This window comes from Mus pahari, chromosome 18, assembly GCF_900095145.1.
Source record: "Mus pahari chromosome 18, PAHARI_EIJ_v1.1, whole genome shotgun sequence".
NCBI lineage: Eukaryota > Metazoa > Chordata > Mammalia > Rodentia > Muridae > Mus > Mus pahari.
This window is the reverse complement of record NC_034607.1, coordinates 23,168,832-23,192,971: the sequence shown is the minus strand read 5'-3', so window position 1 is coordinate 23,192,971 and position 24,140 is coordinate 23,168,832. Positions and strand designations below refer to the sequence as shown.

The window sequence follows — 24,140 nt, the reverse complement described above, 5'->3', positions numbered from 1 at the left end:
AAAAACAAAAAAAAAAAAAAAAAAAAAAAAAAGAGAAAAAAAGAAACAACAACAACAACAAAAACAAACCCACTAACCAACTAAAACAAAAAACTAAAATATCTCCAGGACAGCCAGTGCTATACAGAGAAATCCTGTCTCGACCCCCGTGCAAAAAAAACCAACCAAACCCCGTGCAAACAAAACCTCCCAAAAGCTGGGCATGGTGGCTTATGCCTTTAATTCCAGCACTCAGGAGGCAAAGGCAGGCGGATTTCTGAGTTCGAGGCCAGCCTGGTCTACAAAGTGAGTTCCTGGACAGCTAGGGCTATACAGAGAAACCCTGTCTCGAAAAACAAACAAGCAAAAAAACCTAAAACCTATCAAAAAAACCAACAAACCCCACTCCCCCAACAAAACAAATCCAACAACAAAAACAAATAACAAAAATGTTCAATCTCTAAGTTCAAAGTTTCTTTAAATATCCAAAGTCTCTAAAGTGTGGGGTTAAATAAATTAAAATAAGATAAAAGGGGGCTGGTGAGATGGCTCAGTGGGTAAGAGCACCCGACTGCTCTTCCGAAGGTGTGGAGTTCAAATCCCAGCAACCACATGGTGGCTCACAACCATCCATAACAAGATCTGACGCCCTCTTCTGGAGTTTCTGAAGGCGGCTACAGTGTACTTATATATAATAAATAAATAAATCTAAAAAAAAAACCAAAAACAAAAAAAAAAGATAAAAGTTACATTCTTTCTTACTCCAGGAGGAGGAAGCAGGGCAGTCAGTCAGATCAAAGCAAAATCTAAGTCCAGTCATGTACAGCTCAGGGGAGACTCAGTGACTTTCAAGCTCTGGTCTCCAAAGGCCTTGGCGGCAGCACCCACAGCTTGTCTTCTAGTCGGCTCAGACCCACTCCACCACACTTGCTATTGTTCTTGGTCATCCTATGCCACTGACATCTCCAAAATACTGGGGTCTCTGCAACTGGGCTGCACCTTCACCAGTGGCCTCTTGTAGGTTCTCTTCAGGGACTCTGATCCTGCTACATGGTACTAAGGCTTCAATGTTGGGGCTTCTACTACAACTAAGGCTGCATATTCACCATTGGCCTCTCCTTGCCAAGCCTCAGTTGCTCTTCAAGACTCCTTCAGCCTTCAACCCAGCACCACCTAGGTGACTTACATATAACTCAGTTTGGCTGCCAGCATGAGATCCAAGTGTGATGCTGATGCTTTAACTACAGCCTCTGTGTGCTAACCCTGAAGAATCTCTTCTCAGATTTTGCTTCAGCAATGCTGTCACTTGATTCTTCAGCCCCAACATTGATTATTCTCACAAAGCAAAGGTTTCACTTTAGTGGAACGGCCCAATAGAAGAATTCTTAATGTACTCTGAACACTCCCCTCTAAACCTTCAGAAGGCAAGCCTCTATCATCTGCATAGCTATCAATATTTCTATCTTCCAGGCACCCACAGAACAGCCAATTGAGCTCTGCATACTCAATGGATTTCTTAGTCCAAAGTTCAAATGCTACCACAATCCTCCCTAAAATATATGGTCATGAATGTCATCAATACCCCACTCCTGATACCAATGTGTTTTACTTAGTACTTCTATTGCTATGGTTAAAAAAACCATAACCAAAACCATGAACTTGGAGAGGAAAGGGTTTATTTCAGCTTACATCTCATCATCTAGGAAGTCAGGATGGGAATTCAAGGCAGGAGCTGATGTAGGGGTCATGGAGGGGTGCTGTTTATTGGCTTGCTCACCATGGTTTGCTCAGCTTGCTTTCTTATTGCACCCAGGACCACCACCCAAAGTGTGACATCATCCACAGTGAGCTGGGCCTTCCCATATTAATCATCAATTAGGAGAATGACCACGAGCTAATCTGTTGGGGACATCTTTTCATGTGAGGCTCTTCCCAAATGACTCTACTATGTCAAGCTGACATAAAACCAGACAGCACATAGTTATACATGTAAATCTTAAGAACTTGGAGAAGGAGCCGGGCGTAGTGGTGCACGCCTTTAATCCCAGCACTCGGGAGGCAGAGGCAGGCGGATTTCTGAGTTCGAGGCCAGCCTGGTCTACAAAGTGATTTCCAGCACAGCCAGGACTATACAGAGAAACCCTGTCTCGAAAAACCTAAAAAAAAGAAGTCCAGGTCTCCCAGGTGCTTGTGCCTGAGCCTAGGCACATAAACTCACACAGCAGCATGGAAACACAGGCCAGACCTATTATTCATTACCTAGCATGTGGGAGACAGAGACAGTAGGATCTCAACAGTCTGAAGTCACCTTCAGCTACATAGGGAATTTGAGGCTAGCTTGGGATCTGTGAGATCCTGTCTCAAAAGCAATGGAAGGAAAAGAAAGGAGAGAGACAAAGAGGGTAGGCAGCAGGGCTGGCAGGGGCTCTCCAACCTCCTTCATAAAGTCCAGTATCTTTCCCAACTGACAGCAGAGGCTGAGTCCTCAGCACAGACTAATGATCCCACCAAATGAAAATCAGAGAACATTTGTCTTCACAGTGCTGGTGTGGCCAAAGAGCTGTGACATAACCCTGCCTGAATCATTTTGAACTGTGTGATACTTATGTAGGGTGAACTCTATACCAAACATAAAAGGGAAAAGTGATGCCTTGTGTGGAGACTGTGATACACCGCCTTCCCCAAGGTGACTCTGTTCTCTCTCCCTTTCTCTCAACTCCCCAAAATGACAACATGGTTCTTGTTTTCCAAGAAGACAATGCCAAGTGGCTTTCATGAAGAACAGGGCAACATCACACCATCGAGAACCACTGTTGTTCATGAATGACACAGTGTATGGCATCTGGACACAGTCAGAGAGGTTTTACATCAGCTATACAACTCAGGTTAGCAAGAGACCTGCAGCATAGGCACAGGCCCACTGTGGCCTTTAAGTCTGGACAATGGACAGATGTCACAGGCGGTTGGGGGTTGGGCAGAAGTGTTTGCTGTGCAAGTATGAGGACTGGAGTTCAAACCCTCAGAACCCACATGAAAGCGAAACATATTGTGAGCAGCTGTAATCAAGGCATGCCTACTGAGACAGGAGAACCTCCCTGGGAGCTGTCAGACAGCTTGGCCTATACAGAATAAGAGACCATGCCTCAAGTAAGGTAGAAGGGGAGGACTGACACAGAGGCTGTCCTCTTACCTCTACATCTGCACAATAGAATGCATGTGCCACAAGACCGTCTCCAATACAACAGAACACCAACAGCATTGTTCCTCAAAGCTGAGCATCATGGCATGGAACTGTCATCTTAGTTCACAGGAGACTGGGGCAGAATTGAGAGTTAGTTTCGGGCCAGCCTGGGCTAGGTAATGAGATCTTGTTTCAAAAATTCCAAACTAGAGATTCAGTGTCAGTCTGGACAAGGGACCACAGCTGCACAGTCCAGCTCAGCTGTGTATCCTGGAGGGCAGTATGATAGCTAATGTTTTTGTAAGTCTCAATTTAGAAAATGCCTCCATAAGATCTAACTGTAGGGTATTTTCTTAATTAGTGATTGATGTGGGAGGGGTGTCACTGTGGGTGGTGTCATCCCTGAGCTGGTGGTCCTGGGTTCTGTAAGAAATCAGGCTGAGCAAGTCAGTAAGCAGCACACTACATGGCCTCTGCATCAGCTCCTGCCTCCAGGATCCTGCCCTGTGTGAGTTACTGACACAACTTCCTTTCATGATAAACATTGATGTGGAAGTGCAAGCTGAATAAAACCTTTCCTCTCCAAGTTGCTTTTGGTTGTGGTGTCTCATCGCAGCAATAGAAACCCTAAGACAGTGACTACTGAGTTCACTGAGTGTTCACTGAGTACTGACTAAACACTGCCCCTAACCCTGGGGGTCTGGCAGGACATAGAGGCAAGCAACATGTAGGTGTGGTAGAGACCCAGGGCTTGATGGTACTCCCCATCAGCAGTGGTGCCTCTACATCAGGCTTCTCTTTTCCAGCAGCCTATGGACTTAGGTGCTAGTCAGAAGGGAAGAATGCCCAGCATAAGGAGTCTGCCTTCTTCTCCTTGTGTTGCTAACTAGCCTGAGAGCTCTAGACAGAAGCCAAGCCTGGGGTTCCTGTTCCTCATCCCAGCATTGGAGAGGTTGGACTGAGGTTCGAACTGAGGTTCCCAATTGAGTTCACCCTGGGGTGCATGGTTAAAAATCAAAAATATTACAGGACTGGCGATATGGCTCATTGGGTAAAGGTGCTTGCCACTAAGTCTGATCACCTGAAGTTTGATCCTCAAGATGCACATGGTAGAAAGAACCAACCACTGCAAATTGTCCTCTGATATCAACTTATATGTGTGTGTTTACATAACTCATAACCAAAAAGTAACTGAACATCAATGATGAAAAATAGGTGTGCCTACTAGAATGGGCCAAGCTCAGTTGCCACTTAGGAGTGGGTCACCTTTCTGAGGCAAGGCTGCAGTGCTAAGAGCTCACTGAGGTGAGGCTAGCTTGCCAGGAGCTCAAAGGATCCCCTATCTCTGCCTCCCCAGTGCAGAGACCAAGCAAATACCACATCTGGCTTTATGTTGGTACTAGCCTTGGGTCCTCCTGACTTCATGACAACCATTTTACCAACTGAGACATCTCTCTAGATCAGTGAGACCCCTTTGCACCCCCTTATGGCACCAACACACAGCCATGAATGACTATGGGTTTCACACTTATAACCTTATGCTTGGGAGGCTGAGGCAGGACAGGTACAAGCTTGACACAAGCCAAGGCACTGCTTGGGCTCTTCTGGTTAAAAAAAAAAAAAAAAAAAAAGTCTACCCTACCAGAGAACTAGCCTGTCCCACCTGCAAAAACACTACTGAGGCCAGTGAAAGGGCTCAGTGGGTAAAAGTGCTTGCTGTCAAGCCTGAGCTGAGTTTGATCCCTAGAACCCACATGTGGAAGAATATAAACTTCCACAGCTGTTCTCTGACCTTCAGAAGTGTACCAAGGCACATATGCATGTAACTAAAAACATGCATGTAAACAAACAAACAGCCGGGCAGTGGTGGCACACGCCTTTTAATTCCAGCACTTGGGAGGCAGAGACAGGCGGATTTCTGAGTTCGAGGCCAGCCTGGTCTACTGAGTGAGTTCCAGGACAGCCAAGGCTATACAGAGAAATCCTTTCTCGAAAAACCAACTAACCAACCAACCAACCAACCAACCAACCAACCAAACAAACAAACAAAACCACTACAATTGAGTGGCTTAGTCTAAGTCTGAGTGGTCTCAGAGCCCAAGGAAACAGTCTGGTGGATATCTAGTCATATAATGAAGGACTCCCCACTGAAGACCACAGCAGGGCTAAAAAGACATGATGGTCCCAAGCATGCTGTGACCATCTGGCATCTTGGCTGTGAGAAGGAAGAGACAGATTAACGCTGGGGATATGATGGTCGCACATGCTGGTCATCTCAGGCCTTGGAAAGTGGAGGCAGGAGGACCAGGATTTCAAGGCCATTCTCTGCTAGTGGATTTGAGGTTAGCTTGGACTACATCATAAGACCCTGTCTCAAAACCAAAACCAAACTAAACTAAACCACCCAAAATGGTTTGAAGAGAGGACTCTGTGGATAAAAGCCCCTCCTCAGGAACCATGAGGACCTGAGTGTCATAACTGTGAGGTTTGTGACCAAGACAGGTATCTCCCAAGAGCTTACCAAGCAGCCAGCCCAGTCAAGACTACAAGCTTCTAGTGCAGAGAGCCCTGTTTCAGCAACAGTGGAGAGTCACAGAGGAAGATACCCATATTCTGCTCTGGCTTCCTCTGCATGTGCATACATCATCCACACAAACAACTCCCCAAAAAGATGGAGGCTAGTTGGTCTGTTAGCATGAATCAACTGTCAGGAGCTCTGCTGAGTGAGCAAAGCTCAGAATCAACAGATAACTGGGGCTGGAGACATTGCCAAGTGGCTATGAATACTGGGTACTCTTGCACAGTCCCAGCACTTGACCCAGTACTACTGCCAGGGGACCAGCCCCTTTGTTCTGTGCTTTCAATGGACCTGGAGTGGGCATGCAAGACCTCAACATACAGAACAATGATAGTGAGTTTGTGGACCTATATACATCCCATGGAACGCTCTGTGAGCAAACACATCATTGGTGCCAAGAACCATGTGCACATGCAAATGAATGTGGCTGAGATAAGGTCAGAGATAGGATTAACAACCAGTTTAAAACATATGCTATCTGCAGGGCCATTCACAGGACAGGTGAAGCAGGCCTGTCTATTCTCTGACTAAGGTTGATGGCATATTCTCAAAGAACTTCTTAAATTGGGGAAAATTTGTCATAAAGAAGAGCGAGAAAACAAAACAAAACAAAGCAACACACATCAAAACAAAACCAGCTCACATGCTGTCTGATAACTCCAGTGCCAGGGGATGTGGCAGCCTCTTTTGGCCTCCTCAGGCACCAGGCATGCACACAGTATACTAATATACATACAGGCAAAATATCTATACACATAAAATAAAAATGAATACATCTAAAAAAAAGAAAGAAAGAAAGAAAGAAAGAAAGAAAGAAAGCAAGAAAGCAAGCAAGCAAGCAAGCAAGCAAGCAAGCAAGCAAGCAAGCAAGCAAGCTTTGTGTGGTTTTCAGTGAGATAGAAAGGCACTGCAGCAGGATGGCTCCCCACAGAACAATGCTCTTTCTGAATGTGAAACTGGAATTCCTGTCTGACTTGCAAAATTAAGCTAAAATTTTTAGGAAAAAGAGACAGCTCAATTATAGCTAGTCTTTTCTACTTTGTGGGTTCTTCTTTTTCCCCTTCACCCCCCCCCCCAGTTTCATCCCATTACTAGATAGGAGAGAATCAAGGATGGAGGGGGGAGATCCCTAGAGATCCCCGAGTCTACTTTCTTTCTTTCTTGTTTCTTCTTTGAGCAAGACTACTAAAAACCGCAACCAACCCCCGCCCCCAACAACCAACAATCACCAACTCCACCTCTTGGAGCCCTAGGATTTATATATAACCTCTGAAAAGTTCCCAGAATTCCAATCATCACACAATCGAAGAGACTATCTGCAGCTGGCAAAACCATTTCTGTGTTTTTTTTTTTTTTTACAGATACCAGATGCCAAAAATCCCAGAATTGTCACTACACTCGTTTTCCCATAAAATCATGCTTCTGAAGGCCTTTGTATACACTGTCTGTCAAAAGTACCTATTTTGACAATGCTTGGAAGGACCACTCTAGGGTGGCCCAGGAATTATTATACCTCTCTTTCCTATTTGTTTGACTCAAGGTATGATTATGTAGAGCTCAGGCTGACCCTGTACTCTAACCCAAGAGAGCCTCCTGTCTCAGCATCTCTGAATGCTGGCATGACAGACCCATCTACATTCCACACTCATGTCCCCCTGAGAGCACACTAGGTCATGGAACCACAGGGCAGTTAGAGGTTCTCAGAGCTTCCAGCCACTCTGTCTCAGAGGTATGTGGCTGGCTGGTTGGCTTCAGCACTTGATGTTTGAGTTTTGTTTCCTTGAGGGCTGCATTTGTCTTCATAGTGCCCACAAGCTATGGTTGTCCAATAAATATTAAATATAGTGATGATTCACCAGCAGGCAACAGGCTTAGGATGTGTAACCAGAGAGCGTTCAAACTAATGCCAGCAGAGATCATGACATGATCTTCTTCAAGATCCCCTGCCCAAGCAGAGCCCAGCAGAGACCAAGAGCTACTCCACTCTGCACACATGGTACAGATGACAGAAGTAAGCTGTCACTGGCATACAGTACATGCCCCCAGTCTCTCAACAAAGGCAGCCAAACCAGAAATGCTTGGGAGACACCTGCTGTGTGAACATTTCTGACTGCATACTACAGGCCAGAACTGGTCCAGATCAGGGCCTGATTTTTGTTTGGTAGGTGTCAACACAACTTGCTGCTCCCCCAGGAGACTCCTTCCAGCTCATGCCAGTTAGGGAAAGAGAGGTCCTTACTACCTCAAGATTTTAAGATTCAAACATGACCAGTATCTCTGAGAAGACTCTAATTTCTACCAGTAAAGCCAGGGTTGGGACTGACACTCATGAACTCCTGCTTTGCTCACCATCAACAAACCCAGGTGACCTCCTTTACCAATAGCAGGTTTTGGCTTGTGATCGCTCCCTTTAGCCACTTGCCAACTGGATGACCGACCATCCCTCCCAAGCTGGCACTACTCTGCCATTTCTCATTAAAGCCTCCAGAGCAGGGACTGAGGCAATAGCTTACCCAGTAAAGCACCTATTGCACTCACAAAAGCATCAGGATTAAGGTTCCTGGCATTCGCAGAGATGCCAGGCAGACCACTTGTGAGCCCAGGTGCACAGGACACAAACAGGGTATCCTTTGAGCTAATTCAGCCAACTGAGTGAGCTAGGGGTTCATGAGAGACTGTGGCTCAATATATAAGATGGGGAGGGATCAAGGAAGACACTGATGTCAACCTCCAGCCTGCAAAGATATGCATACATATGGATATGCATACACCATACAAAACACCACTAGCACTCCAAAGCAGGAGTAAAAGCAGAGCGAAGGACTCTACCCAGCCCAATACCTTCCACTCTTATCTCACTCTAGAACATCCACATAGGCAGCCCTCTCCAGCCTTCCACAGTGGTTTTCTATTGATTTCAACTTCTAATTTTAAACTTTAGAAATTATATTTGTTTAGTGTGGGCGTGTGTGGAGGGAGGCCAGAGAGTAACATACAGGAGACAGCTTCCTTCCCACCATGTGAGTACTGGGGAAGGTGCTCACGTCATCAGGCATGGAGGGCAAGCATCTGCTGTGTCTCACCAGCCCCTCTCTTCAACTTTTCTAAATTTCTTCTCTCCCCAGATACTTCCAGACAGGCTCTTGGCATTATTTCTTCTCTCTGACCAGGAGTTCTCACATTCACAAACAACTGCTTACTCTGCCCAATCCTCAGTTGAGAGTCCCAGATAGAGGAGGGTGCTAGTTACAGGAGGCGTTTCAACTCTACCCAGTGCTCAGCCGAGTCCCAGACAGAGGAAGGCGCTAGTACAGCAAGCCTTTCACTTTTGAGAGGCGTCTTCCAGACTTGCAACACCCTGTTCAGAATCCAGGCTCATCCTTAGATGGTGGTCCCCACCTAGTGGACACTGGGTGATATCTATACACATACGTGGTAGAATGACCTGGGGCATCCCTGGAGTGGAGTAGGCAGACCTACGATTCTGCTAAGCATTCTGAGAAGCCCCAAAATACACCCCAAAGAAAGACCCAATCTGCTACAGTACTGAGAAACCATCCTGGGAGTTTCTGAGGAAGCCCCTGCCCCTGGGAGCCTATAGACGCTCCACTCCCCACTTGTTCCCAGGCACTCACCGGAGGTGCACTGTAGCTGGCATGGGGGTTGTTCTGTATCTCCCAGAGCCCCTCATTGAAGCCTTTCCTCTTGTTGGGCTTTCCGTACTTGTCCTTGCACTTATCATAGGGGAACAGGTCCTTGGGTCCCAGGAAGGCCCTGGAGGTAAGAACCATAGGCCAGTTCCAGGTGAACCAGGTCACCCTGGGAAAAAAGTCAGTCTGTGGGTGAACACTGAAAACCTGGAGGGGACACTTACGTTTCATGCGTTCCAAAAAAGAAGATGGGGTATTTGTTGGGTGGGGGCTTCACGGCACCATCAGCAATGTCATCAATCTGTAGTGTGAGGCAGGCTGGTCAGAGGGCTTCTGGTGAAGGCCAAGAGGCAGCTTTATCCAGACCCAGTTACCATCCAGTTACTTAGGGGGGGTTGGGATGGGGGGAGGCACACCATGGGGAGACACAGCACCTTCCAAACACAATTCTAGAGATCTGAACTCAGGTCCACTAAGCTATAAACTATAAACTCCTTAGCCCCTTAATTTGGAATTATTTTTTTTTTCTTTTTAGACAGTCTCACTATGTAGCCTGGCTGTCTTCAAACTATGTAGACAAAGGTGGCCTGGTACTTGTCTCTGTCTCCTAAGCAATGGGGATTGGGATTGAAGGTAAGTACAACCATGCCTGGCTATGAAACCTGCACACTTATGTGCATCCTGCAAACCTGTCTGCCACCCACAGTGATTATCTTTCCACTAAGAAGAAAGCTGGGCCCCATACAGGCACTTAAGCCGAGCCAGGTCTAGTATGGTCCCCTGAAGCCCCTGGGGTGGGCCTAGGCTCAGTTTCTCCCCACTCCCGGGACTAGCCAATGACTGCCCCTCCTGGAAAAAAGGCCCGGTCTGCTCTTGTCCCAGAGGTAAATCTGGCAGCAACAGGGATGGAGAAAATTTGGGGGGTGGGGGTGGGGGTGCTAAAGGAGCCAGGCCCAGAGCAACCCGGAAGTTCCACCCTCTTTGTGAAAGCCCATGGGTTCCAGCAGCTGTCAGTCACCTTCCCACAGGATGCTAAGTAGCCCCTTCCCCTCCAATCAGGTGCTTGGAACTGTTCTCTCAGTGCTGGAGAAGGCTGGGAAGGGGGAAGGGACAAGAGCTTCATAGAGGTAGACTAGCGAGGGCAGTGGCCACAGTATAGTTTTGCTCCTCAGTCTCCCCCACTCACAGTAGGATTTTCCAGGGCTTAACCGCCCACCTCATCAACACCGGGGGATTGCTGGATCCTCCCTAGCCTGCTCCCCAAACTCTGGTCCCTGGTGGCTGGATGCAGGTACCAGATACAGAAGCATCCTCAAACATGCTCTGCTGAGGACTGCCAGTCTGCTTCTCCCAACGGTCCCACACCTCAGGAACTTATGGGCCTCTCTGGTCCTGACCTCTAGGAGTTACCTCCTGGGCTAGTTCCTGTTGAGCTTGCTCTTTGGCATCCCCATGGCAACTCCCTGCCGAATGGCCTTCCACTCCCACCCCCAGGCACACACAGCCAATCTAGCCCCTGTACTAAGACCTAGAGGCAACAAAACCTGTTTCTATGCAACTGAACATGTGCGCCAGGACTTGCAACGCCAGCCACCATCTGCACAAACAAAAATTCCTTCAGTCCTGACACATGAATGCTACTAACTTCAGCCCTGCAGTGACCTCTGTCCCAAGTCCTGGGGGCAAAAGAAGCCTTTGGGTCCCCGTGTATGTGTCGGTTTTTGCCAGGGCCAGAACTCTACCACCTGCGCACCTAGGCTCCAAACATCTACACTGCTTGACCCCAGCTTTCTCGAACAGGAAAACTTAAAGGCTCCTACCTCCAGTCCGAAGCTGCCTGTGCTCAGGTAAGCTACATACAGCCCACTGAGTCCCTTTAAGGGCCGGACTCCAGGTCCCCAGAAAAGCTATCTTCCAACCCTTGCCCTCATTTAGGTCATAGAGATAAGGTCCCTTTCTTTGGGGCTGCATCCCGCTCCCCCATCCATCACGCGCAGCCTCTCTGGGAGACTCTTCCCACTTCCCTTCCACTCCAATCCCAACGTGCCCATGCACCCTTTGAGCCCCACTACATCCCTCAGGCTCCACGATCCTGGGATCCCCTAAACGCATTTCTGACCTCTGGTACATTGGTCTATCAGGCCCTGGACACCAAACCAAGTGACACAGGTTCCGGAGGAGGTCTAAGATAGCACCACGGTCGTTCTCTGCAGGACTGTGGGTCTCTGAGACTCAGGACCTCACCATGCAGGTTACTCAGACCAAAACATTGCCACGCCTCAGTTCCAAAGGACCATGGGTCAGAGCCAGGATCCGGAACCGCGGAACACAAGTCCCTCAGACCAGGGACCTCCCCGAAGACGCTCCATACCCCAGGCACTGTGGTCCCGGAGGAAGGAGATTCCTCAACTCCAGAAAACCACAGTGCAGCCACCTGAGCCCAACCTCTCCTCAGCCTCCCCTCGGCCTCCATTGCAGCCTCCGCCCGCCCGCCCGCCCGCCCGCCCGCGGCCCCTCTGCTCGGGGCCGCCAACTCCGCCGGGCCCGTCCACTCCACGCGCGGCCTCACCCGGGCCGGCCAGTGCGGGTAGCCCTTCATCTTGGCAAACACCAAGTCCCCGGGCTTGAAGGCGTGCGGCATGCTGTCGGCGGAGGCCCAGGCCGCGGGAAGCAGCAACGGCGGCGGTGGGGGGCGAAGCCAGAGGCGGGAGTCGGACGCCTGAGGGGCGGAGGCGTCCGCACGGGCCGCCGGCCGGCGTCTACTTATTGGGTTCAGCACGACCGGAAGTCCCGCCCTCCCTTGGCTAGGGGCCGCCGTCGCCGTCGCTCATGACCACAGAGACGCGCGCGGGCCAATGAAGGGAGGGGTTGGATCAGAGCTAGTTAACGGGATTGGATAACGGAGCAGAAGCCAAGGGCGTGGACTAGGAGCCCAGTGGGTGGGGCGGAGGATGTCCGAGGTAAAAGACGAAAGGTTTAAGCGGCTACTGGGTGGAGCCTAGAGAGGAATGATGGGGCGGAGCTTAGGGTGGGGATCGCTCAGGGGCGTGGCTCGCAGTCAGGATGTGGGGCAATAGACGAATTAGACGCAAGACGGACAGGGGCTTAGCTAGAAAGCAGGGGCGTGGCTTAAGAGCCGCATGAGGCAGTGGCCTGTGGGTGAAAGGAAGACTGAAACGAATGAGAAGCAGCGATGGGGCGGGGCCTAGTGAGGGCGGAACATACATAAGAGTACTGAACAGGCCATTGGAGTCGTCCCCACGAAATAAAACCAACCAATCAGCGTAGAAGACGGATTAACGACAGCCTTCCAGAAGGGTATCAGTGCAACTATGAAGCCCATTGGCTACAGCTCGACCATTGGCTGGACTTGAAGTCAAGTTCAACAGAACTCAGCAAACTCCCGCCAGGAGTTGGCGGAGGAAGGGGCGGGGCTCAAGAGGTCAAGGCTGAGAAGGGGGTGGGACAGAGCTCACTTGTTTACTTTCGTTATTTAAATTTTTTCCTTTGTGTTTTTGTTTGTTTGTTTCGAGACAGGGTTTCTTTGTGTAGCCCTGGCTGTCCTGGAACTCACTTTGTGGACCAGGCTGGCCTTGAACTCAGAAATCCGCCTGCCTCTAACTCCCAAGTGCTGGGATTAAAGGCATGCGCCACCACTGCCCAGCCATTTTAATTATGCTTAATTTTATCTGGAGACAGGGTCTCACTCGGGGAGGGAAGCAACTCCTTGTATAGACCAGGCTGGCTTCGAACTCACAGATGTACTCTTGCCTCTGCCTCCCCAGCTCTGGATCAAACATGTATGCCACCGTGCCCTGCCTTAAAATCTGTGTGCTATGTGCTACAGCGTTGTGTAGAAAGAAGTCAGAGGGCAGCTTTGTGGAGCCCACCAGTCCTCTCCCTTCACCTGAGGCTTACGGGGAAAGTAATTCACTCAATGAACCATTTCACTAGCCATATTTACTTTACTTAAATTTATACTGTATCTTAGTAGTTGTTTATCTTTATGACGGGGTCTTAGCCCATGCTACTTTCTGAATAGCTATGTACCCAAGGCTGAATTAGAACTTTTGATCTCCTGACTCTATTTTCCAAGGGCTTATGAGGTGGTGGGGATGGAATCTGGGTGTTTTGCATGTTAGAGAAGATGAGCTTTTCTCTAAGCCCCCTTCCTACGATGCTTATTTCTCTTATTTACAAAGTGTTGAGTACCTACTATACTTAATGTCACAAACTATTCCAGGCTGAGTAAAAAAATACATTGGATACCAAGTGTCTCAGTTTTCCTAGCTGTAAAATAGGGTCCATAATGAACCATGTCCAATGGGGCCAGGGAGGGTTAGTGACTTCCCTATCTTGAGCTGTGTCTGTCCTTGGGATTCCTGGAGCTTCTACACTAGAATCCTGACTCACACCATAAAGAACTGTTTGTATTCTTATGGTTTTTTTTTTTTTAAATCTATGATCTCAAAGGAAAACTAATAAAGGTGGGGGATGTCTAGGCTGTAGGGAAGTCTCAGGACCTAAAAATTGACAGAGAACTGGGACACTTAAGCCTGTCCTCCCAGTATTTAGGAGGGAAGCATGAGAACTGACCAGAATTGTGGGAGGTGGAGATGGAGGATGGCAGGCTAGGGTTTGTGGCCTGCCTAGCTCTAGGTTCAGGGAGAGATCCTGTCTCACAGGAATAAAGCTCCTTCTTTGTTCTCTGATTGCTTTCCCACAGACATATACATTGGGGAACTTGGTGGTGTACACCTATGATCTCAGTACTCAGGAGGTAGGGACAGGTACATCTCTGAGTTCAAGGTCATTTTGGTCTCCATAGTAAAACTCAGCCTCCCTCCCCCCCAAAAAAACCAACCAACCAAAAAAAAACCCCCAAAACCCACAATCTTCCTTCCTTTTTTCTTCTTTTTTCTTAACGATTTATTTATATTATACATAAGTACACTGTAGCTGTCTTCAGACTCGCCAGAAGAGGGCATCGGATCTCGTTACAGATGGTTGTGAGCCACCATGTGGTTGCTGGGATTTGAACTGTAAGACCTTCGGAAGAGCAGTCAGTGTTCTTACCTGCTGAGTCATCTCACCAGCCCTCTTTCTTCCTTCCTTCCTTCCTTCCTTCCTTCCTTCCTTTCTCTCTTCTCCAGGCAGGTTTCTTTTTATAGCCTGGGCTGTCCTGGAACTCAATCTATAGACCAGGTTCTGCCTGCCTCTGCTTCCTGAGTGCTGGGATCTAAAGGAATGTGCCACCAGTGAATGGCTCAATTCCCCCCCCCAAAGGACTAAAATATCATGTCTTGGAACATTTACTGAACACTTCCTGGCTGCCTTTTTTTTTTTTTTTAGGTTTTTCAAGACAGGGTTTCTCTGTGTAGCCCTGGCTGTCCTGGAACTCACTTTGTAGACCAGGCTGGCCTCGAACTCAGAAATCTGCCTGCCTCTGCCTCCCGAGTGCTGGGATTAAAGGCGTGTGCCACCACGCCCAGCTTTTTTTTTTTTAAAGATTTATTTGTATGTATGTGAGTACACTGTTGCTCCCTTCAGACACACCAGAAGTGGGTACTGCAGCCGGGCGTGGTGGCGCATGCCTTTAATCCCAGCACTTGGGAGGCAGAGGTAAGTGGATTTCTGAGTTTGAGGCCAGCCTGGTCTACAAAGTGAGTTCCAGGACAGCCAAGGCTACACAGAGAAACCCTGTCTCGAAAACAACAACAACAACAACAACAAAAAAAAACAAAAAGAAGTGGGCACTGCATCCCATTAGAGATGATTGGGAGCCACCACATCATTGCTGGGAATTGAACTCAGGACCTCTAGAAGAACAGGCAGTGCTCTTAATCGTTTCTTTAAGGTGCTCCACTCCTCTCACTGTAGCTCTTAGAAACCTGTCTTCCACAGTTCTCATCAAATGCCTCCACTGCTCTCCTCCAGCTATGGGGTTTGTTTCCTTGAAATCACCAGGGTCTCCATCCTTTGTGCATCTTGGGATCTGATGGTTGGCAAAACTAAAAAGATTAACAGACTGGGTAGTCCCCAAAGCTGCTCTATCCCTGACAAATTTCACACCAACATAGACGAAAGCTCCATAGCCACTTCAGTTACATGGTCCAGAGTCCACAATGCCATGCACCATTAGGGCAGAATTACATGCACACAGGAAATCTCAAGTGAGCGCTCAATGGACCATCAACAGTGCACAGTCACAGTGATTCTGATGTAGATGATGGCTGTTTTTCACATGAACAGTAGTGTTTTAAAAAGCCTGAGTCCAGAACATCCAACTTTTTGTTGTGTACACACCACAAGATGGAAGTGTTGGAGAGTAAACTCAGCTTTGCAGATGCTGAGCAAGCCCTGTACCAACTGCGGTCCTGTGAGACAGCACTGTAGTCCAGGTCAGCTCTGACCTTGCCTGCCCAATCTCTGTCAGCTCCTTTTTTTTTTTTTTTTTTTTTTTTAAAGATTTATTTATTTATTATATNTAAGTACACTGTAGCTGTCTTCAGACACTCCAGAAGAGGGCGTCAGATCTTGTTACGGATGGTTATGAGCCACCATGTGGTTGCTGGGATTTGAACTCCGGACCTTCGGAAGAGCAGTCAGNTGCTCTTACCCACTGAGCCATCTCACCAGCCCTGTTGGCTCCTTCTAATCTGCTACATCCACCCCAGTTCCAGGTGGCACTTCTTTTTTTTTTTTTTTTTTTTTAATATTTTCTTTAAGATTTATTTATTAAATGCAGACACTCCAGAAAAGGGCGTCAGATCTCGTTATGGATGGTTGAGCCACCATGTGGTTGAACTCATGACCTTTGGGAGCGCAGTCGGTGCTCTTACCTGCTGAGCTATCTCTAGGCTGCTCTTAAGCTCCCCTGGTGGCTGCCGCGGTCCTGAGGGAGGCGAGCCTGTCGCCCTGGCAACGGCGTCCGCAGACAGGAAGATGGCGCCCCGCCCGCTAGGTGTTGCAAAGCGATTGTCACGTGATCAGGGCGGGACTTCCGTCGCCGCGATATTTTCTTTCCGGTGGTTGGCCGCCTGCTCCTCATCCACCCGGGCCCTGCGCCCTCCGCCCTGCGGCCCACGCCGCCGGGCCGCTGCCGCCATGAAGAAGTTCTTCCAGGAGATCAAGGCTGACATCAAGTTCAAGAGCGCGGGGCCCGGCCAGAAGCTTACGGATTCCGCAGGGTGTGTGACGCTGGTTGGGCAACGGAGAGGGCGAGGGCGGGGGAGCAAAAGGGCGGGCGGTTGTGTGTCAGGAGTCCTTCTAGGCTATGCAGAGCCGGATAGATGGGTGGGCGGGGTGGGGGAGATGGGCGTGGCCAAAGAGTATAGGCAGGGGCGGAGCCTAAGATGAGGGCGGGGCGTTGTAGCAGTGGTGGGCGGGGCAGAAGGGAGGGCAGTTGTGTGGTGTAGCACGGGTGGGCGGGGCGTTAGGGGTAGGCGGAACCGGTGGGCGGTCGTGACCAGGGCCGTTTGGTCACAGCTTGGAGACTCTTGGTTCTGGGTGGTGAGAAGGGACAGGGCAATGTCCAGAATGGAGCTAAGGGAAGATCCGCCTAAAGATGTGGCCTTGGTGGAGTGTGGGTAGGACCTAAGAGAAGGTGTGGCCAGGAGGTCTGTGAGAGTAAGACTTCTTTGTAGGTTGTGTGGTAATCAGGGAGGGGCTGGGGAGTGAGAGAGGGTAATAGAAGGGTCTTGGAGGAGTGTGGAAACCAGAGAACCCCAGTTTGTTGTTGAGAGGTTGGGGTGACAGGTGAAGATGGGATCTCTGTGGGGGCCTTGGCAACTGGGGTACTCCCAGGAGTACTGGAGGCCCCGGAGAACTTTGTGTTCTGGAGAGGGAGGTAAGGCATGTTGGAGCTGCCCAGAGGGGGTGAAGTAGAGATTGGAGACAGCTACAGGCTACCAGGGAAGTATATGAGGAGGAAAATGACAACTAAAATGACAACTAGGGACTGGGGCTGTGTGTGAGGAGAAGGAGGGGCCTGCAGGCCAGGGCTAGAAGGGAGGTAGACACACCAGGGTACAGCTGCAAATAGTGGGGCAGCTTCTATGATGAGAGGAACATGGAGGTTCAAAGGATCCTCAGACCAGGAGTTGATAGTGGAAGAGATGGTCCAGTGTCCGTGATCTGTGTGTGTGATCTATAAAAGTAAATGTCACTTTTATTTCCTCAGATGAAGTGATGAGATGAGAGCTGTAACCAAGCTGTGTGAACACACTGCTTGGGCTGAGCCCAGAGCATTTCCCATGTTCTAACAACTATCCCAGGAAGCTTCTAGCATCTGTACAATATAATTAACCAAGCTAATTCAATTTGGCTTCTCTCAATTTCTCACTGAAGGGCTCTGCTTGGACTCGAACTAAGTCTGGCAGTCTCTTCTAATCTTCTGGTTCCTTCTCATTCTCTGTGCTGCAACCTGCCTCTGAACTGCACTGACTGACTGAACTGCTTCAACTCTCTCTCTGTGCTGCCTATTGAGTCCTCTCTTTCCTGACTGTTCTCAGAGTTGGGTGTAATCTATCCCTGACTCATTCTGTCAAATCTCTCTCTGATTTGTCACTTTGTCTGCCGCTCAATAAGATGCCTCTTTCAAACATGACTTCTTCCTTCTACAAACTAATCTTACCTATATTGTTAGGGATTAAAGATCCATACTGTGGGCCTGTCTGCATTCCAGCCAGAGAGATTAAAGATTTGCTGCATGTCTGCATTCCTCCCACATGTTGCTTGATTAAAATTCCTCTATACACCGTTTTTCAAACTTGGGTCTTCATGTCTGTTCAGGGAGAAGACCTCCAAAGGAAAGTCACCACAGCTGGCCCTCCAGCAGCCCCGTCAGGGTCCCACTGATGAGGCACAGATGGCTGCCGCTGCTGCCCTGGCCCGGCTGGAACAGAAACAGCCCCGAGCCCGGGGTCCGACATCTCAGGACACCATCCGGAACCAGGGTGAGTTCTGCTCTAGGGTCCCCAGAGGGTAGCTCCAAGTCCCATGTGGCAGAGACACCATTAGTTCTTGCTTGGATGGAGGCTTGGGGAAGCAGGGACTAGATTCTGGAACATTGGGAGGGAGAGTTGCTAGCTCTCAGACCAGCTCCCTCCCCACCCTCCCAACTTCCACCTTTGCACCCAGAGGCTGAGTCTCTGGGTTCAGGCTGGGGTCCTTACTCTGTCCATATCACACCTTCCTACTCTCAGTGAGGAAGGAACTTCAGGCAGAAGCCACCTCCAGCAACAATCCAGGAGCTCCTGGGACCAACTCGGTAAGGTATCTGCTGGGGACTGCCCAATGTTCTGGGGCAGTATGGAGGCAGCTGAAGCCTGGGGAGGGAGAGCCTCATGCATATGAGCCATACCTGAGGCAGTGGGGAGGAGACAGACCCTTGGAAAGGAGGATTAACAGCATGGGTCTGTATGTCCAGCTATAAGAGCCTCCTGTCTTCTGTCTTCAGGTACCTGAACCCAAGGAGGAAATCTCTCCCCATTTGGCAGTGCCTGGTGTGTTCTTCATCTGTCCGCTCACAGGTGTCACCCTGAGGAGGGACCAGCGGGATGCCCACATCAAGCAGGCCATCCTGTCAGTGAGTGACCTGTGTTCCAGCTATTGGACACATGCCCATCAACTATTCTATTCTATTACAGTGAAGAGACACCATGGTCAAGGCAGTTCTTACAAAAGAAATTATTTAATTGGGGATAGCTTAGTTTCAGAGGTTTAGTCTGTTATGGCAGAGAGATTGGCAGCAGGCAGGCAGGTATGGTGCTGAACTGGAGTAGCTGAATGCCACACATCCTGATGTGACAGACATGGCCTGCATGGGTGTTTTAAGCCCCAAGGCCCCATCCCCTATCCCCAGTGACACACTTCCACCAAGGCCACACCTAATCCTTCTAATCCTTTTAAATAGTGCCACTCCTCAATGACTAAACATCCCAATATATGAGGCTGTCAGAGCCATCTTATTCAGATCACGGTACCTAGCAAGGTTTCTACCCCATCCTCATGAGGCATAGGGTATAGGAGACTCAGAAAATGAGTCAGTCATATTGGTACAATCCAGTTTTCCTGCTGAGGCAGGATTGTGAACCTTGGACAAGCCTATTGCTACACAAAAGAAAAACTGGGAGTAAGAGGACATGTACATACCTATGCCCAGCTTTGACAGTGCCTGGTGGCTTCAGGTGTGTACATTCCTATCCTGAGCTCTGATATAAGGAGTTCAACACGAGACCTGCTGATCTAAATTCAGATTGGAAGAATAGTCCCTAATGGAGCCTCCAGATTTGTCTTCCTCAGCTGGTAGAGGCCTCACATCCTTTGGCTTGTGGTTTCATCCTCCTGGGAACGGTCTTGCTTTCCCCAATTGTGGATCTTCTGACAATAGCCTATGACTAGCAGCCCCAGTGCTGCCTTATCCCAGACTCACCATGGTGTCTTCCTGGGTTCCAGCATCATACCAGCCATTCTGATTTGCTGATGATAGGCTTGTGTCCTTCTTTGTTACCTGACACCCATTGTGGTTACCGTGGGAGTTGTATGACTGATGGCCATGGGGACCTCAGCCCAGGTGCTGTGGTTCTAAAGCTAGCACATAAGGCACAGCTATATTGCCAGGGCCCCCAAAATCCCAAAGATGTGCTTGTCTCCTCTTCTTGCTTGGCCTTCTCCTCATTCTGGAAGAGGCAGGAGTGGCCTCTACCGAAGGCGTGCATGCTTTGTTATGGCTGGCTTGGCCTGAGAACTGATGGCTGCAGTTGCGGTCCCTCTTCCCCATTCCCCAGCAGTCTTTTTTTTTTTTCCCTTTGGGGTTTTTCAAGACAGGGTTTCTCTGTGTAGCCTCGACTGTCCTGGAAATCTGCCTGCCTCTGCCTCCCAAGTGCTGGGATTAAAGGTGTGCACCACCACGCCTGGCTTCCCCAGCAGTCTTATGGAATCCTCAGCATGCCCTCTTTTCCTCCAGCACTTTTCCATAGATCCTGTGGCTGCCTCAATCATGAAGATACATACATTCAATAGAGACCAGGACCGAGTGAAGCTGGGTGTGGATACTATTGCCAAGTGAGTGAGCTGATTACCCAAGGGATCTAAGCCTCGGGGGCTATGCTGTAGACTCCCTGTGCTTTGGGCACCAGGCTCACCCTGGCTGTGAGAACCTGAGTGTAAGAACAGTGAAGTCAGGTAGTCCCCTGGGTGGCTCTCCCTTTTCTCCCTCCCCAGATACCTGGACAACATCCATTTACACCCAGAGGAAGAAAAATACCAGAAAATCAAACTGCAGAACAAGGTGTTCCAGGTAGCTGCTATGGCTGTCCTTGGGTCACTGGGCATGGGGGTGGGTGTCATGCTGTTGCCTGGATTTTTGTCTTATTTTTGTTGTTGAGACCAGGTCTCAACAGTACTGGGGGTCAGCTGAGTACTGACCCAGCTTCCAAAGTGCTAGCATACAGGCATGGAGCTCATCACTCATCTTTCTTTAATCTGAATACTTCTGGGAAGTCACCCTCCAAATTTATTCTATAAATGCAGACACAAGGCTTGTGGGTGCAGCCTCTCTAACCACAAAGCCATTCTGGGGGGACATGATTCCCAGACTCACTCATCAACTGCTGGGGCTTCAGCCAGTGGGAGCTGCTTGGCATCAATATCAGCAGTGGTGGGTCCTGGCTCTGCAACCTGGGTGACCTGTGTGTGCCTCATCCCCAGGAGCGCATCAACTGCCTCGAGGGGAGCCACGAGTTCTTTGAAGCCATTGGCTTCAAGAAGGTCACCCTACCTGTGCCAGATCAGGGTGAGAAGGCGGCCAGGCAGGTGGGAGGGGGCAGGGGTGGCACGTGGGACATGAATACAGCCGTGATGCCTCTGCAGAGGGTCAGGAGGAGTTCTACGTCCTGGGTGAGGATGCACGGGCACAGCCGCAGAACCTGGAGCGGCACAAGCTGCAGCTGTTGGATGCCAAGCCTGTGCGGGCCACTCTGGATCGGCAGCTCCGAGTCTTCCGCCCCTCGGCTCTGGCCTCACATTTTGAGCTCCCCTCAGATTTCTTCAGCCTTACAGCTGAGGAGGTGAAGCGGGAGCAAAGGCTCAGGTAGGGCCCACATGAGGAGGGGCGGTTCACAGGGCAATAGCTTGGGAGGCTTGACCAATTCTCTTCCCCGCACAGAACAGAGGCAGTGGAGCGACTGAGCTCGCTCAGGACCAAAGCTATGCGGGAGAAAGAGGAGCAGCGGGAGCTTCGCAAGTATACCTATGCTCTTCTGCGCGTGCGCCTGCCGGATGGCTGTCTACTGCAAGGTGTGTGACCACCGCAGCCCAGGTTGGGTGGCAATCTGATGGGACCACCTCTAGCTCATGCTGTGTCTGTCCTGCAGGAACCTTCTATGCTCGGGAGAGGCTCTCCGTGCTCTTCCAATTTGTGCGTGTGGCACTACAGAACGACTGGCTGCCCTTTGAGCTGAGGGCCTCCGGTGGGCAGAAGCTGGAGGAGAACGAGGCCTTGGCCCTGAATGAGTGCGGGCTGGTGAGCTGGGGCTGTGCTCATGAGATCACACCCCTGGCACTGAATGGGAGGGTCCAGCATTTTGGATCAAATTCCCACCGCCAGGGTGTGTGTGGGCTTACATTGTCTTGGTGCCTTGGTTTTCATCCTGTAAGATGGGGAGGGTACCTTTAAAGAGCCAACTGAAGGGATCTGTATGGTGGTGAAGGTGGCATGGGGACAGGCCATCATAGGGGGCATTGCATCCTAGGTGACATTCTACCTGCCTTGCAGGTACCCTCTGCCCTGTTGACCTTCTCTTGGGATGCTTCAGTGTTGGAAGATATAAGGGCAGCAGGAGCTGAGCCAGCAAAATCTGTCTTGAGGCCTGAGCTGCTTGCAGCCATCGAGCAACTCTCCTGAATAAATGCAGGCTTGGCCCATTGTGGCTCCAGTCTCATGCTATTTCCAAACCCCTTCCTTTCCCTCTGAGTCCCCAGCAATAGGAAGGACACTAGAAGAGTAGAGTTGGAAAGAAGGTCCTATCTCCTCTGTGGGCTGGTGGGCTTCAAGGGACAGGCTTGTACCTGCCTGAGGTGCGTGGAGTCTTAACCCTCTGGTACCATCTTGGAGTGCAGCACAGGTGGGATGGACACAAAGGCTGTGGATGGAGGCAGCTGGCAGCATGGAGCTGTAATTCCTAAATTATAAACCCCAAATAAACAGGCTATTTAAACTCAGCCTCCCAGTGTTTCATCAGAGCCATAGCAACATGGCCGTTGAAGGGCTGGCAGTATGAATCTGTCCTATAAGTCAACCAACCAACTCTAGGTTTAGTGTCATTTTGAGGTCCCTGGGTGTTTCTTTTCTACCAGCACCCTAGCAAGCTTGGACTGGATCTAGGACAGGTGGAAGGACATGCACCAGTATAATATAGTTGAGACAGAAGACAGAGGGCTCAGGTAGAATACGTTTATACATGTCCACATTTGCCCAGGGCCTGCACAGCAGCCACATGATCCCTAGCACAATTTATAGCAGATGTTTGCCCACAGCAAGTGCTGTGATTAAGGCCCAAGCAGGCATCTGTCAATTAAGAAGGGCAGATTAGCACACAGACCCAGGGTCTTTACAATTTGGAAGTAGCTGTCCAGGCCTCCCCCAGACTCCAGACAAAGTGCTCTTATCATAGGAGTTGGCAGGAGGCTCAGTGTGGTGGTTGCTAGTCAGATGCTGCAGGGAGCAGGCTGTTGCTGGTCTCCATTCCCATCTCCCTCAGCAGCTCTACAAGGCTGGGGGGGAAGCACGGCCTCCACTGCTCAGAACACGCCTACTAGCAGCCTTGCACTTCAGGTGCCTACACTCCGCTCCTCCCTGTCACCTAGGTCAGCTCCCCAGGTCTTTTAACTTGACACCTGTCACTTGCAAAGTGTGGGCGCGGGTATGGGAGCTTCTGACATGTCACTCCCAACATCTGGCACATCTATGATCATACAGTCTGTGTCATCCTCTTCATCTTCTTCTGTGTCTGCCTGGAAGCCGTCCATGTCCCCAGACCCAACCTGTGCAAAATACAGCCTGTCAGCATGTTGACCATGCACCCCCAACCTACTGTACTAGGCAGCGATTCCTGCTCAGAGCGTCTGCACTGGGACCGATTGCTGCAAACCCAGTGCTAAGATGAGCTATGTTGCAATCTCAAAACTGCCAGTGGCAGTTCTCCGCTGCAACCTCAATGGCTTCTGGACTTTGGATTCAGAGAGCCAACTGAACATGCACTTTCTGGGTCTGTCTGTCTGTCTTTTTTAAAACTTATGTTATTCATGAATATACTTTAGCTGTCTTCAGACACACCAGAAGAGTACATCATATCTCATTACAGATGGTTGTGAGCCACCATGTGGTTGCTGGGAATTGAACTCAGGACCTCGGGAAGAACAGTCAGTGCTCTCAACCACTGAGCCATCTCTCCAGCCGCCCCCGCCCCCCTTTTTAAATAAAGATTTGGTGTTTCCTTTGATGGCTAAATCTCAGCAGCTCCTGCAACTGGGACTGCTGCTAGAACCCATGGGCCTCTGGGGAGGAGACAGATGCAGCCAGGGTGACACCACATGGTGAAGAAATAGCCTGGCAGGCTTTGACTAGGGAAAGCAGCTGTTACAAATGCCTCTTGCACATGGAGGCTGAAGCAAGAGTTGAGGCCAGCTTGGGTTGCTGCTTAGTGGTTAAGAACCCTGGCTCCAAAAAAAAAAAAAAAAAAAAAAAAAA

The 24,140-nt window shown here is 49.7% G+C and overlaps 3 protein-coding genes across 8 annotated transcripts in view; 1 reads left to right on the top strand and 2 right to left on the bottom strand.

The window, feature by feature from the left end:
- Window positions 1-12,150, bottom strand: part of Hdgfl2 (HDGF like 2) — a 20,958-nt gene extending 8,808 nt beyond the window's left edge. For 4 of the 6 annotated variants that reach the window (XM_021217554.2, XM_021217551.2, XM_021217552.2 and 1 more), the window contains exons 1-3: window positions 11,958-12,150; window positions 9,613-9,689; window positions 9,374-9,512 (exon numbers count right to left, since the gene is read on the bottom strand). In XM_021217554.2, coding sequence (XP_021073213.1) covers window positions 9,374-9,512; window positions 9,613-9,689; window positions 11,958-12,029 — 288 coding nt within the window. In that variant the 5' untranslated portion in view covers window positions 12,030-12,150. The remainder of the gene's footprint in view (window positions 1-9,373; window positions 9,513-9,612; window positions 9,690-11,957) is intronic. The other 2 variants (XM_021217553.2, XM_029531529.1) reach the window with 1 other exon arrangement.
- Window positions 12,151-16,393: 4,243 nt separating this feature from the next.
- Ubxn6 (UBX domain protein 6) lies at window positions 16,394-22,612 on the top strand. Its single transcript, XM_021217912.2, has 11 exons — window positions 16,394-16,578; window positions 18,182-18,345; window positions 18,595-18,659; window positions 18,849-18,977; window positions 20,358-20,455; window positions 20,615-20,690; window positions 21,101-21,185; window positions 21,263-21,482; window positions 21,558-21,688; window positions 21,766-21,914; window positions 22,167-22,612. The coding sequence occupies exons 1-11, from the start codon at window positions 16,496-16,498 to the stop codon at window positions 22,293-22,295; spliced, it is 1,329 nt and encodes a 442-aa protein (XP_021073571.1). The 5' UTR covers window positions 16,394-16,495; the 3' UTR covers window positions 22,296-22,612.
- A 29-nt stretch (window positions 22,613-22,641) lies between these two features.
- Window positions 22,642-24,140, bottom strand: part of Chaf1a (chromatin assembly factor 1 subunit A) — a 26,787-nt gene continuing 25,288 nt past the window's right edge. The window contains exon 14 of the mRNA XM_029531404.1: window positions 22,642-23,434. Coding sequence (XP_029387264.1) covers window positions 23,291-23,434 — 144 coding nt within the window. The 3' untranslated portion in view covers window positions 22,642-23,290. The remainder of the gene's footprint in view (window positions 23,435-24,140) is intronic.

What these genes read in the sequence shown, in the direction of transcription:
- Ubxn6 (XM_021217912.2), top strand. Translation starts at nt 16,496, where the DNA reads ATGAAGAAGTTCTTCCAGGAGATCAAGGCTGACATCAAGTTCAAGAGC. An exon ending in AAGCTTACGGATTCCGCAGG is followed by an intron (nt 16,579 to 18,181) that starts GTGTGTGACGCT and finishes ATGTCTGTTCAG; the next exon opens with GGAGAAGACCTCCAAAGGAA. An exon ending in GGATGGCTGTCTACTGCAAG is followed by an intron (nt 21,689 to 21,765) that starts GTGTGTGACCAC and finishes TCTGTCCTGCAG; the next exon opens with GAACCTTCTATGCTCGGGAG.